The 15,304-nt window shown below is 43.0% G+C and overlaps 1 protein-coding gene across 1 annotated transcript in view; it reads right to left on the reverse strand.

Moving 5' to 3' along the window:
• Window positions 1-15,304, reverse strand: part of cdc27 (cell division cycle 27) — a 147,536-nt gene that overhangs the window by 39,953 nt on the left and 92,279 nt on the right. Inside the window, exons 7-10 of the mRNA XM_043675341.2 lie at window positions 12,045-12,262; window positions 10,568-10,682; window positions 6,576-6,691; window positions 5,087-5,195 (exon numbers count right to left, since the gene is read on the reverse strand). Of these exons, the coding sequence (XP_043531276.1) occupies window positions 5,087-5,195; window positions 6,576-6,691; window positions 10,568-10,682; window positions 12,045-12,262 (558 nt within the window). The remainder of the gene's footprint in view (window positions 1-5,086; window positions 5,196-6,575; window positions 6,692-10,567; window positions 10,683-12,044; window positions 12,263-15,304) is intronic.

Consider the following 15,304-nt stretch of genomic DNA (forward strand, 5'->3'; position numbering starts at 1 on the left):
CGCTTTTCTGATTGGAGGCCTACGACCAATGGTATTCCGCAAGGATCAGTGCTGGGATATATACACAAATTATGAGCATGAAAATGCAGGTGGTCTGATTAGTAGGTTGCAGAGATGTGAAAATTGGTGGAGTTGTGGACAGTGAGGAAGGTTGCCAAAGGGTACAGCAGGATAGAGATCAGTTGGATCCAATCAGGCAAGTGCAAGGTGATGTTTTTTGGGAGGTCAAATAGAAGATGGCCAGACCTTTCGGATCATGGATATCAAAAGGACTTTGGGATATAGGACTACAGTGGAAGTGGCAACACAAGTAGATAAGGTGGGAAAGACGACATACATCAGTCGGGACACTAAACATAAAGGTTCAGACGCCATGTTACACATGTGACTTTAGTCAGGCCACACAGAGTATTATTTGCAGTTCTGGTCACAACACTGCGAGGACATGGAGAGGGTGCAGAAGAGATTTACCATGATGCTTCCTAGATTGGAGTATATGAGTTATCAGGCATAGTTTTAAGATGAGAGGGAGAAAGTTTAAAGGAATCATGCTAAAGCAAGTTTTTTTTAAAAAAAAAACGCAGGGTGCTGGTGCTGGAGTGCTGCCAGGGAAGGTGGTGGAAATAGACACAATACCAACATTTAAAAGGCACTTGGAGAGACACATGAACACGCAGGGAATATAGGCATATGGACCACAAGCAGGCAGATGGGACTAGTTTAGAATGGCATTATGATCGGCACAGACACAATGAGCCGAAGGGCTCATTCCTGTGCTGTATCGTTGCTAACTTTTCATGTTCACATTTCCAGCATCTACAGAAGTCTGATTGTGTAGGCCTCCGAATAGTTCCAGAGATGTAGAGGATAGGATAGCAAAGATGATCCTCGATAAGAGTGAGAGTGACAGAGATTTTTTTTGGGGGGGGTTTAACTTTGCAAATATTGACTGGGAATACTATAGTTGAAGTAGTTTAGGTGCGTCAGTTTTTGTTCAATGTGTGCAGGAGGGTTTCCTGATACAGTATGTAAACAGGCCAACAAAGGGCAAGGCCACATTGCATTTGGCACAGAGTAATGAACCCTGCCAAGTGTTAAATTTGGTGGGAGGTGAAAACTTGATGATAGTGACTACAATTTGGTTATGTTTACTTTAGGTGATGGAAAGGGATAGGTATGTACCACATAGTAAGATATACAGCTAGGGGAAAGGCAATTGTGATGTGATGAGGCAAGATCTAGGATGCATAGGATGGGTAAGGAAACTGCAGGGGATGGGCACAATGGAAATGTGGAGCTCATTCAAGGGCCAGCTACTGCGGGTCCTTGATAATTATGTGCCTGTAGGGCACATAAGTTGTCGAGCAAAGGAGCCATGGTTTACTAAATCTCTTGTCAAGAGGAAGGAGGTGGCTTATGTTAGGTTGTGAGGTGAAGACTCAGTTAGGGTACTTGGGTTATAAGTTAACACAGGAAACACCTCAAGAGAGAGCCAAGAGGAGCCAGGAGGGGACATGAGAAGTTGTTGGCAAATAGAACTATCAGGAAGAAAAGAATGACTTGAGTAAGATTAGGGGCCAATCAAAGACAGTAGTGTGAAGTTGTGCATGGAGTCAAATGAGATAGGGGAAGTGCTAAATGAATACTTTTCATCAGCATTCACACTAGAAAAAGAATGTGGTCGAGAAGAATACGGAGATACTGGATGAGATGGGATTGAGGTTCACAAGGAGGCGGTGTTAGCAATTCTGGAAAGGGCAAAAATAGAAATGCCCCCTGGGCCAGATGGGATTTATCCTAGGATTCTCTGGGAAGCCAGTGAGAAGACTGCAAACCCTTGGGTTTTGATCTTTATGTCGTCATTGTCGACAGGAATAGTACCAGAAGACTGGAGGATAGCAAATGTCGTTCCCTTGTTCAAAAAGGGGAGGAGAGACAACCCTGGTAATTATAGACCAGTGAGTCTTACATCGGTTGTGGGGAAAGGGTTTGAAAAGGTATAAGAGATAGGTGACGAAGGAGGTTGATGAGGGGAAAGCGGTAGATGTGGTATATATGGATTTTAGTAAGGCGTTTGATAAGGTTCCCCATGGTAGGCTACTGCAGAAAATATGGCATTGAGGGTGAGTTGGAGGTTTGGATTAGGAATTGGCTGGATGGAAGAAGACAGAGGGTAGTAGTTGATGGCAAAGTTTCTTCATGGAGTGACGTCACTAGCGGTGTTCCGCAAGGATCTGTTTTGGGACTATTGCTGTTTGTCATTTTTATAAATGACCTGGAAGAGGGGTTAGAAGGTTGGGTGAGCAAGTTTGCGGATGATACGAAAGTCGGAGAAGTTGTTGACAGTGAGGAAGGATGTGGCAGGTTACAGCAGGATATAGAGAAGCTGCAGAGCTGGGCAGAAAGGTGGCAAAAGGAATTCAATGTAGCTAAGTGTGAGGTGATTCACTTTGGGAAGAATAACAAAAAGATGGGGTACTGGGCTAATGGTCGGATACTTGGTCGTGTGGATGAGCAGAGGGATCTTGGTGTCCATGTACACAGATCTCAGAAAGTTGCCACCCAGGTAAATAGTGCGGTGAGGAAGGCATATGGCGTACTGGCTTTTATTGGTAGAGGAATTGAGTTCCGGAGTCCTGAGGTCATGATGCAGTTGTATAAGACTCTGGTGCGGCCGCATCTGGAATAGTGTGTGCAGTTTTGGTCGCCATACTATAGGAAGGATGTGGAGGCACTGGAACGGGTGCAGAGGAGGTTTACCAGGATGTTGCCTGGTATGGAAGGAAGATCGTATGAGGAAAGACTGAGACACTTTGGGCTGTTTTCATTAGAGAAAAGAAGGTTTAGGGGTGACTTGATTGAGGTGTACAAGATGATTAGGGGGTTAGATAGGGTTGACAGTGTGAACCTTTTCCCGCGTATGGAGTCGGGTATTACAAGGGGGCATAGCTTTAAATTAAGGGGGGGTGGATATAGGACTGAAGTTAGGGGTAGGTTCTTCACTCAGCGAGTCGTAAGTTCATGGAATGCCCTGCCAGTAGCAGTGGTGGACTCTCCCTCTTTATGGGCATTTAAGCGGGCATTGGATAGGTATATGGAGGATAGTGGGTTAGTATAGGTTAGGTGGGCTTGGATCGGCGCAACATCGAGGGCCAAAGGGCCTGTACTGCGCTGTATTCTTCTATGTTCTATGTTCTATGATTTATGAATAGTCAACGTGGTTTTGTGAAGGGTAGGTTGTGCCTCACAAACCATATTGAGTTCTTTGAGAAGGTGACCAAACAGCTAGAGAAGGGAAAAGCGGTTGATGTGGTGTATATGGATTTCAGTAAAGTGTTTGGTAAGGTTGGCTATTGCACAAAATACGGAGGCACGGAATAGAGGGTGATTTAGCGGTTTGGATCAGAAATTGGCTATCTGAAAGACGACAGAAGGGGCTGGTTAATGGGAAATGTTCACCCCGGAGTTCAGTTATTCGTGGTGTACCACAAGGAGCTGTTTTGGGTGCACTGTTGTTTGTCATTTTTCTGAATTACCTGGACGAGGCATAGAAGGATGGGTTAGTAAATTTGCGGACAACATAGAATAGAGAATAATACAGTGCAGAACAGGCCCTTCGGCCCTCGATGTTGCGCCGACCTGTGAACTATTCTTAGCTCGTCCCCCGACATTATCCCAAAATCAACTATGTGCTTATCTAAATCTCCCTAATGTGGCTGAGTTGACTACATTAGCAGGGAGGGCATTCCACGCCCTGACCACTCTCTGCGTAAAGATTTAAGGTCAGTAGAGTTGTGGATAGTGACGAAGGATGTTGTAGGTTACAGAGGAACATAGATAGGCTGCAGAGCCAGGCTGAGAGGTGGCAAATGGAGTTTAATGCGTAAAGTGTGTGGTGATTCACTTTGGAAGGAGTAACAGGAATGCAGAGTACTGGGCGAATGGTAAGATTCTCAGTCGTGCAGATAAACAGAAGTCTCAGCATCCAGGTACACAGACCCTTGAAAATTGCCACCCAGGTTGATAGGATTGTTGAGACGGCATATGGTATGTTTGCTTTTATTGGTCGAGGGATTGAGTTTTGGAACTATGAGGTCATGTTGCAGCTGTATAAACCTCTGGTGTGGCCACACTTGGAGTATTGCATACAGTTCTGGTCACCGCATTATAGGAAGGATATAGAAGCATTGGAAAGGATGCAGAGAAGATTTACTAGGATGTTGCCTGGTATGGAGGGAAGATCTTATGAGGAAAGGCTGAGGGACTTGAGGCTGTTTTCATTAGAGAGAAGTTGATAGGTGACTTAATTGAGACCTAAAAGAAAATCAGAGAGTTAGATAGAGAGGACAGTAAGAGCCTTTTCCCTCAGATGGCGATAGCTAGCACGTGGCAACATAGCTTTAAACTGAGGGGTGATAGAAAGAGGACAGATGTCAGAGGTAGTTTCCCTACTCAGAGTAGTAGGGATGTGGAACACATTACCTGCAACAGTAGTACACTTGCCACCTTTAAGGGCAATTAAATGATCATTGGATCAGCATATTGATGAGAATGGAATAGTGGAGGTTAGATGGGTTTCAGATTAGTTTCACATGTTGGCACAACAGAGGTCCAAAGGGCCTGCACTTTGCTGTAATGTTTTATATTCTATTTCTTTTGAGTGCAAACATTACAGCACAGTGGCTCAGTGGTGAGCGTTGCTGCCTCGCAGTGCCAGAGACCAGTGTTTGATTCCAGCCTCGGGTGACTGTCTGAAGCATGGGTTTCCTCCAGGTGCTCCAGTTTCCTCCCACAATCCCAAGATGTGCAGGTTAGGTAAACTGGCCATGCTAGATTGTCCATTGTAGTCAGGGATGTGTCGGTTAGGTGCATTAGTCAGGGGTAAATGTAGAGTAATAGGGTAGGGGAATGGGTCTGAGTGGGTTACTCTTCGGAGGGTTGGTGTGGACTTGTTGGGCCAAATGGCCTGCTTTCACACTGTCGAGATTCTATTCTATTAGAAGAATAGAACTGAATACTGCAAAGGGCAAGAATCAGCGGAATAGTTTGTACAATCTGAAGTAAATATGACAATAAAGCCAGTTACCTTTGTAGTTGAACTGGCACTTGTAAAGAGTCTGGAACTTCTTCGGGGTGGTGCATTACCAGGTGCATTTGTGGGAACTGTGCTGGTTGGAAACAGTACCTGCGTTGCACTGAACAACAAGATCATGACAGAAAAATCAGTTATTTTATGCAGGCTTCACAGCTCCGTGTTTTGGGCAAGATCAACTCTCAGTTATTTGATTATAACAAGTACAGTCCAGCCCCACAGCCTGAAACATTTGATTCCAACAGCAGAACAGGCACTGTTTGGGTATTATAATTCTACAAATTTTGAAAAAAACATTTCACATTTCAACTCTTGATAAGCACTCGATTGTTCATCGGCTTCTTATGTTTTACATGTTTGTGAACTGTCAAAAGGTGTGAATACACTGTTGAATTGAATGTGCAGTATATCATCATATTCCTGCAGATCTCAGAGTAAACATTGCTTTTCTATCCAAGGTCTATTCACACACTGCTCACTCTCCCCATCCCTGCCTGCAGATCATCTTTCTCCCCACCAACTGTCATGTCCCATTCTAACTCTACATACATGAGCTGTTTTCTCGCAGTCCTCTAAATTGTAACCCTTCCCTATTCTGTCCTATTCTGCTCTACTTTGCACTCATAATTAATTTTATTGAAACAAGCCCAGGAGAGCAAATGAAATTCAAAAGGAAGTAGGTTGGGTTTATGATTTAAGTAAATTCACCAAGTCTGTTGTTTCCGGTCTGTTATGCATAGCTCAGTCAATGCTAAAGACAAGTGTCAATTTGCCGTACTCCATGAATAACCCAATCTGAACCTAAACCTGCACATCAGAAAGCACAAGATGCTTTAGGAGGTCAAATTCACTGGTCACCTTCACTCCAAGTGAAGCAGTGTATGTTTTTTTGGCCAGGACCATGGGGTTGTGATATTGAGTTATTACTGGCCTTTCCGCATTGCTCAGTTCCACGATAGATAGGCTGGACAGGAGTCCAGTTTTGTAACTCTTACATCACAAAAACAGGAACCTATTCAGCCCTTCTGGTTAGGGCGGCAGGGTGGCTCAGTGGTTAGCACTGCTGCCTCACAGCACCAGGAACCCAGGTTTGATTCCAGCCTCGGGCAACTGTCTGCAGGGAGAATATGCAAACTCCACATGTTTGGATGGGTCACCTCTGGGTGCTCCGGTTTTTTCCCAGTCCGAAGATGTACAGGTTAGGTGAACTGGCCATGCTAAATTGCCCCATAGTGTTAGGTGCATTAGTCAGAGTGAAATGGGTCTGGGTGAGTTACTCTTCGGAAGGTCGGTGTGGACTTGTGGGGTCGAAGGGCCTGTTTCCATGCTGTAGGGAATCGAATCTAATGAAAGTCTTTTGCACTATACTCTCACAGATCACTGATGACTCTGACCTCAGTTCAACTCCCTGCTTTTCAATCCACATCTACTAGATACACATTCAAGAATGAAAATGGACAGAAGAGCAAAACTGGTCTCCTACCTGGTCTGTGGACCTGACGTCTGTGACTGAGTCAGTGGAGTTGGAGTTACATCTCGGCTGTTTCCACTTTGTGTAAAAACTGACTTGGTTCCACCTTGAGTTATTCGTGCTACAGACTTGGTTTAGGCAGGAGACAACAACAGGAAATAATTGTGCTAATTACTTAATATTTGCCAATGCCAATCTGCCTTACAACATTCCACTAAAAATAGAACGTTTAGAGTATAGGAACAGACCCTTCAGCCCACCATGTTCATGTCATGATGTTATTCTCAACTAATGTCAGCTGCATCCACATGGTCAGTATCCCTCTATTACCTGCCTTTTCACATCATTGTCTAAATGCCTCACTAACAGTGGTACCAAGTACCCTGGCAGCACGTTCCAGGCACCTACCACCCTCTGTATAAGAAACCTGCCTCGCACATCTCGTTTAAATCTTCCCCACACGCAGATGACAAGCAACATGAATTCGACTGGGACAACACTACTATTATAGGACAAGCCAAACAGAGAACAGCCAGGGAATTCCTAGGGGCATGGCACTCATCCACAGATTCAATCAATAAGCACATCGACCTGGACCCAATATACCGGCCACTGCAGCGGACAGCTGGAACTGACAACCGGAAGCGGCAGGTACAAATCACTATAAATGCCGGAGGAAACATCACAGAAGTGCTTCACAGGAGGTTCCCAAGCACTGAGAATATCACCTAGACAGGGGACGAAACATCTGCAACACAAATTCCCAGCTCGGCGAACAGAACCACAACAACGAGCACCCGAGCTTCAAATCTTCGCATAAGCTTCCCCCCCTCACCTTAAACGTATGATTCTTATATTTGACATTTCCATCCTGTGAAGACGACTGACTATCCACCCTATTCAGGCCCCGTATTATTTCATACACTTCGCTCTTCAGCCTCCAGTACTCTAGCGAAAACAATCCAAGTTTGTCCAATCTCTCCTCATAGCTAGTACACTCCAATCCAGGCAGCATCTTGGTCAACCTGTTCTGCACCTTCTCCAAGACCTCCACATCCTGTCTACTGTGTAATGACCAGAACTTTGCACAGTACTCCAAATGTGGCCTGATCAAAGTCTAATACAGCTGCAACATGACTTGGTTAACTTGATATGCAATGCCCTGACCAATAAAAAGCAAGCAGGACGTTCACCTTCTTTACCCTATCCACTTGCGTCGTCACTTTGAGCTATAGACTTGTACTGCAAAAATCTCTGTGCATCAATGCCCTAAAGCGTCTGGCCATTTGCAGTACTTTCTTGCATTTGACCTCCTAAAATGCATCATCTCTCACAAGTCTGGATTGAACTCTATTTATCATTTTTCTTCCCAACTTTCCACCTCATCTATATCCCCTTACATCGGGCGCATCAGCCTACAATTTCCTGGATTATCTCTGCTGGCCTTCTTAAAACAAAAGGAACAACATTGGGTATTCCCAAATCTTCTGGGCTCACATCTGTGGTTCAAGAGGATACAAAGGTCTATGTCAAGGCCGCAGCAATCTCCTCCCACCATCTCTGCAGTCAGCCTGGTAAATCTTTGCTGCACTCCCTTGAGAGCAAGAGCATCATACTTCAGAAAGGATGCCTTAAGAGTATCAACAAACCCCTCTCTAAACTTCGAATAATTGAGGTCTTTCTCCTTGGTGAATAACACTACAAAGCACATTACCCACTTCCACACCCACTTCCTCTGGCTCCACACACAAACGTCCTCTTTGGTCCTTGAGTGAAGCTACCCTCCAGCTTCTAATATACATATAAACTATTTTGGGATTCTCCTTAATCTGACTTGCCAAGTACAATTCATGGTCCCTCTCACTCTCCTAATTTCTGATTTAAGTTCTTTTCTGCTACTTTTATACTCCAGGGCCTGGTTTGATTTTTGTTTCTGAAATGATGCATTTGCTTTCTTTTCCTTTATAATTTGCCTGCCACACTTCCCGCTTCCCTCGCTGTGAAGAAAGAAATGGGGTGAGTGGACTCTGGGAAATAAATGTAGATGTTTTGAAAACAGTTCACATTACAGGAGAGGATGTGCTAGAGGTCTTAGAAAATATAAAGGTGGATAAATCTCCAGGACCTGATCAAGTGTATCCCGGGATATTGTGGTGAGTTAGGGAGGAAATTTCAGCAACCCTAGCAGAAATATCTGTATCATCTATAAACATGGGTGAAGTACCAGAGGACTGCATCATGACTAATGTTGTGCTTTATTTAAGAAAGGCTCTAAGCAGCAGCCTGGAAATGAGAGATCCAGGAGTGTGATATCGGTGGTGGCTAAGTTATTAGAGGTGATTCTGAAAGATGGGATTTACATGCATTTGGAGGGACAAGGAATGGTTAGGGAAAGTCAGCATGCTTTTGTGCACATGAACGCTGTCTCACAAATTTCATTGATTACTTCACTAAGAAACTCAAAACAGACTGATGAGGGCAGAGCAGTAGACACTGTTTAGTTCGACTTCAATAAAGCCTTTAACAAGACTAATTAGCAAAGTCAGATCACATGAGATTCAGGCTGAGCAGACCAATTATATACAAAATTGGTTTTACAGGAGGAGACAGAGGGTAGTGGTGGAGGGTTGTTTTTCAGACTGGAGATGGATGACCAGCAGTGTTCATCAGGGATTGGTACTGGATCCACTTTCGTCTGTCATTTATATAAAAATTTTGTGTGAAAAGGATAGCATAGGATAGAAGGGATTCAAATTGGTTCCACAGGTCAGCACAACATTGAGAGCCAAAGGGCCTGTACTGCGCTGTAATGTTCTATGAAAATATACAAGGCATGGTTAGCAAGTTTGCAGATGACATCAAAACTGGTGGTCAAGTGGACAACGAACAAATTTATCTTACAGTACAATGGCATCTTGATCAATTGGATCAATGGGTGGAGGATTGTCAGATGGAGTTTTATTGGATAAATGTATTTGCATTTTGACAATAGAAACAAGGACAGGACTTATACAATTAATAGATAGGCCTTGTGTAATGTTGTATAACAGAGACCCTTGGGGGTTCAGGTACATAATTCTTTGAAAGTTGTATCACAGGTAGACAGGGTGATTAAGGTGGCTCTGAGCACACTTGTGTTCATTGCTCAAACCTTTCAGTATATGGAGTTGGGACATCATGTTGAGGTTATACAGGACATGGGTGAGGCCTCTTCTGGAGTACTGTGCAGATCTGGTCACCCTGTTGCAGGAAGGACATGACTAAACTGAAGAGGGTTCAGAAAAAAATTACCAGGATGTAGCCAGGAATGTAAGGTTTGAGATATTAAAATAGACTGGATAGGCTGAGACTTCTTTTCATTAGAGTTTAGGAGGTTGCGGGATGACCTTAATGGAGTTTATAAAATCATGAGAGGCACAGATAAGGTGAATGACCAGGATCTTTTCCCTCGGGTGGTTGAGTTCAGAACTAGGGGGCATATTTTTACGGTGAGAGGAAATGATTTAAAAAAGGACAGCGAGAGTGGTTTGTGTATGAAATGAACCATGAGAGGAAGTGATAGGTGCAGGTACAAATACGACAATTAAAAGATGTTTGAATAAGTTCACAAATAGGAACGATTTGGAGAAATATGGGCCAAAGGCAGGCAGGTGGGACTAGTTTGGTTGGGAACATATTTGGCATGGACTGTCGGACCAAAGGGTCTGCTTCCATGTTATGTGACTCTGTGCTCTAAACATACAGCATCCCTCGTCTTCCAAGGTTCCTGAATCTTGTCACACTTATCTTTTATCCTCACAGGAACATGCTGGTCCCAAACTCTGGTCAACTGGCTTTTAAAAAACTCCCACATGTCAGATATGGATTTACATTCAAACAATTGCCCCCATTCTAACTTTTCCAGTTCCGGCCTAAGTGCACAGAACCTAATCTTGTCAGCTATTCAAATCTTCTCTCCCCTTTATGATCCAAAACTCTTCTTTTAAGAAAAAAATATGCCTTACCTTCTTGGTGGGGCCTCCTGTAGAAGATGAATCAATTACAGAAGAAGAATTCGTATAATTTGGCAAAAAGGAACCATCACCAGGGCTTGGTGTCTCCAGAGGCAAAACTCCAAAACTGAAAAATATAGTTAGTCCATTTAGTTGTATACAGTTTCACAAGTGCTAAATCCCTCCTAGGTTGCAACAGCCAGTATGTCAGTCTAAGTTTAACTTTCTACAGACCACACCCACTCATTCCATTCACAGCCATGAACTTCACGAGTATTTGGTTGGTTTAACACTTGAAACCTCCACTGAGTTGAAAAGCTTGTGGCACAATAGTTTAGTGGTTAGCACTACTGCCTCACACCGCCAGGGACCCGGGTTTGGGTCCAGCCTTGGGCAACTGTGTGGAGTTTACACATTCTCCCCATGTTTGTGTGGGCTTCCTCCGAGGGCTCCGGTTTCCTCCCACAGTCCAAAGATGTGCAGGTTAGGTGAATTGGCCATACTAAATTGCCCATAGCATTCAGGGATGTGTAGGTTAGATGCATTAATAAGGGGAAATGTAGAGTAAAAGGGTAGGGGAATGAGTCTGAGTGGGTCATTCTTCGGAGGGTCAGTGTGGACTTGTTGGGCCAAATGGCCTGTTTCCACACTGTAGTGATTCTATGATTAAAACGACCAGATATAAAAACATAATTAATCTTTACGCTTAGAGTATGCAGACTATCAGATTGCAGGTTTGTTCCTTCATTAGATTTCCAAGGAGCAAGAAGGTTGAGAACCAAGAACAAAAATCAACAGAAATGGATTTGGAATGCAGAACCCAGGGATAGACGTTCCTGAGCCTACCACACTGAAAATAAACCAAAGGAATGCAGTTAATGCTGTGATTAAAATTCCAGAAATGTTCTTTTCTTCCCCTCACTGTTTCATTATTGCAAAGCTCCATGCAAGATTTCTTCTGAATCCAGTCAGATTGCAGAACTAAAATAGGACTGTTCTGGTTATTGAGATACAAGAAACAAAAGGAGAAATTAAGTGATTCATTGGGTGCATTACGACCAAAGATCCAAAAAGTGAATGTTTCTCTGGCCAAATGGGCATGCAGCTGCCAGGAAACTTGCATATTATTCCTCCAAGTCACTAACATGAAAAAACAATACAGCTAGAGTAAGGCAACAAGAATTAACCGATACAGAAATTGCTGGAACGCTGAGCAGATCTGGCAGCAGCTGTGGAGAGAAATCAGAGTTAACACTTCAAGTCCAGTGACCCTTCCTCAGAACTGAGGAATTGAGCTCTGAGGAAGGGTCACTGTACCCAAAACATTAACTATGATTTCTCACCATAGATGCTGCCAGACCTGCTGCTGAGCTTTTCCAGCAATTTCAGTTTTTGTTTCTGATTTACAGCATCTTCAGTTCTTCCAGGTTTCTTTTTTTAAGATTTAACAAACACAAAGCTTGGTTTTGATAAAAACAATAAGAATTACCTTGGCGTTAGGGGACTCAGAGCAGCAGGACCGCCAAGCAAACTCCTTCCAGACTTGGGTTTATTTACAAGCTGTTTGGCCAATATTGAGGATCCAGAACCAAGAGGCACAGAATCAGGAGAAATCACAGATGGATCAATTAAAGATACCGACGAATCAGACATCATTGAGGAATATTTTGAATTGGCAGAGGATTCAAGGTTTAATCTGTTTAATTCCTACAAAACAAAACAGGAAAAAACTTGAAGACTACATCAAATTTCAAGCTTTATAAGCCAATACCCAGCTTTGAAGCATGCAGTGAACAGAATTTAGATCAACTGGTTGTGGGGAAATCACACGTTTTCAGATAGGAATTGAAGGGCCTTGGAGCCAGAAGGACACAGCACATGGTCCCTACATATATAAACATGCAGTAAAGATGCTCAACATGCTCGACTGCTCTACTGTTATTTAAGAGGCCTTCCAGCATACTGAGAAGACAGAGCATTTGCAGAGTTTTTTCATTACATATCTAAAGTGGTGCCAGTTGAAAGTAATTGAGGTCATGGAAAAAGGACAGTAAAAAAGAAACTTCAGCACTACTCCAATTAGCAAAGCACACCTGACAAAACAGTATCTTTTTCCATTCACTCATGGGTCATGGGCCCTGCTGGTTGGCTAGCATCTACTGTTCGTCCCAACTTATGCAAAAAAAATCAGAATTTAGGAGGAGGTCATTTCACCGCCCAAGCCAGCTCCATCATTCAATATGATCACAGCTGATTCTCCAACTCAGTACCTTCATTCCTGTTCTGCTCCTCACCACTCCCTCATCAGATCCTTGATCCCTTCAGCTCAAAGAGCTTTCTCTCCTCCGCTCTTCAAAACAGAATATTTTGGTCTCAACTACTTTTTGTGGCAGCAAACTCGACAGGCTCAGTCGGCTCTGGGTAAAGACATTTCATCTCATCTTAGTCCTAAAACATTTACATAGAGTATTGCAGCACAGTACAAGGCCCTTCGACCTGTGAAACCAATCTGAAGCCCATCTATCCTACACTATTCCATTCTCGTCCATATGCCTATCCAATGACCATTTAAATGCCTTTAATGTCGGTGAGTCTATTACTGTTGCAGGCGGTGCGTTCCATGCCCTTAATACTGAGTAAAGAAACTACCTCTGACAGCTGTCCTGTATCTATCACCTCTCAATTTAAAGCTATGTCCCCTCATGTTAGCCATCACCATCCGAGGAAAAAGACTCACACTGTCCAACTTATCTAACCCTCGGATTATCTTATATGCTTCAATTAAGTCACCTTTCAACCTTCTTCTCACTAATGAAAACAGCCTCAAGTCCCTCAGCCTTTCCTCATAAGACCTTCCCTCCATACCAGGCAACATCCTACTAAATCTTCTCTGCTTCCACATCTTTCCTATCATGCACTGACTAGAACTGAAGCAACACTCCAAATGTGGCCGCACCAGAGTTTTGTGCAGCTGCAGCATGACCTCATGGTTCCAAAACTCAATCCCTCTATCAATAAAAGCTAACACACCACAGGCCTTCTTAATAACCCTATCAATCTGGGTGGCAACTTTCAGGGATCTATGTACATGGACACAGAGATCGCTCTGTTCATCTACACTACCAAGAATCTTGCCATTAGCCCAGTATTCTGCATTACCTGTTATCTTAAACTATCAACCCTGGTTCTGGATGTCCCCATCATGGAGTATCCTTCTTGTATCCAACCGGTCTAGTCCTTTCAAAATTTTACAGATTTCTGTAAGAACCACCACACCTATCTTTCTTTAATGCAGTGAATACAATCCTAACTAACTCAACATCTCCTCATACAAAAGATCCATTTATTCCGACTTTGTTTCCTGTCGGTTTACCAATTTGCTATCCATTGCAATACACTACCCCTAAAGCCATGACCTTTAACATTATACATTAACCTCTTTTGTGAGACTTCAGCAAAAGCCTGCTGAAAGTCCCAATAAACCACATCCACCAACCCGTCTAATCAACTCTACTAGTTGCATCCTTGAAGATTATCAATATATTTGTCGAGCATTTCTCTTTTGTAAATCCATGCTGACTGTGTCTGATTCCACCACTGCATTCTCAGTGCTCCTGATAACAGAGCATCTTCTCCACTACTCAGTTCAGACTCACTGGTTTCTAATTACCAGTTTTCTCTCTACCTTCCTTTTAAAATAGTGGGGTTACATTAGCTACCCTCCAATCTGTCAGAACTGTTCCAGAGTCTAAAGAATTTTGGAATATGACCACCAAGGCATTGACTATTTCTAGGACCACTTAGTTAACTACTCTGAAATGGACATGATCAGGGCCTTAAGAACCCATCTGCCTTCAATCCCATCCATTTCTCCAACACGACTACTCTATAAGTACAGACTTACTCAAGTTCCTTTCTCTCACGAAATAGTGTGTTCCTCATCATTTCTAGCAGGCTATTCATGTCTTCCTTCAACAGGACATTGATCAGATAGGCTAAATGGGCCAAGGATTGGTAGATAGACTTTAATTTAGATCAATGTGAAAATGAAGGCAGAGGTAAATATATAACGGTAAGGTCCTGGGAGTGTTGCGGAACAAAGCGACCTTAAAAGTGCAGGTTCATAGTGTTACGACACAGTGTAAATCTTGTCTGCTAATTTAAACCTGCAGCACAGAAATGATTTAACCCGTGCTGTAATCTGTTAAAATTTGAGAGGCCAAGAACTATCCCAAAAGTCACTAAAGTTTAAAACAAATTTAAGAACTTTGTTTTTTTTTTAAGTGTAACATAGAATATTAACTAAAAACTATTTACAACTCCTTTCTCGAAACTATTTTTTTTAAAAAACTTTCCTTCTACAATACTGGTCTGATAATACTCCCGATTAACATTTACCAAGAAATTCAAATTTCAAAACCAGCCAGTTGCCGAATCTTCTCTTTGTATCTTCCTCAGGTTTCTGTGTCATAGGTCGCTGCTAGAATAAGGTCCCTTTAAGATAGCTATTCTACAGGCAGTCTGCATATGGTGGTAGCTTGGCAGTTCTCCCCCAACTTTACAATTTGTCTATACCCCAAAGCATCGGATAGTTTCATTGGGATTTTGACAATATTCAGACAAATTCAAGCTTGATTGGAATTTAGTATCTTGGGGCATGATTTAAACTGATTGGCCAAATTTGAACTTTTTGTTTTGTAGCAACCCAGGTACTGCTAGCTGCTGGATCAAATGTTACATTAAATTCAC

The sequence above is a fragment of the Chiloscyllium plagiosum genome, unplaced genomic scaffold (genome assembly GCF_037043375.1).
Source record: "Chiloscyllium plagiosum isolate Xiang-an unplaced genomic scaffold, Cpla_swu_hap1 HiC_scaffold_32, whole genome shotgun sequence".
NCBI classification, from domain to species: domain Eukaryota; kingdom Metazoa; phylum Chordata; class Chondrichthyes; order Orectolobiformes; family Hemiscylliidae; genus Chiloscyllium; species Chiloscyllium plagiosum.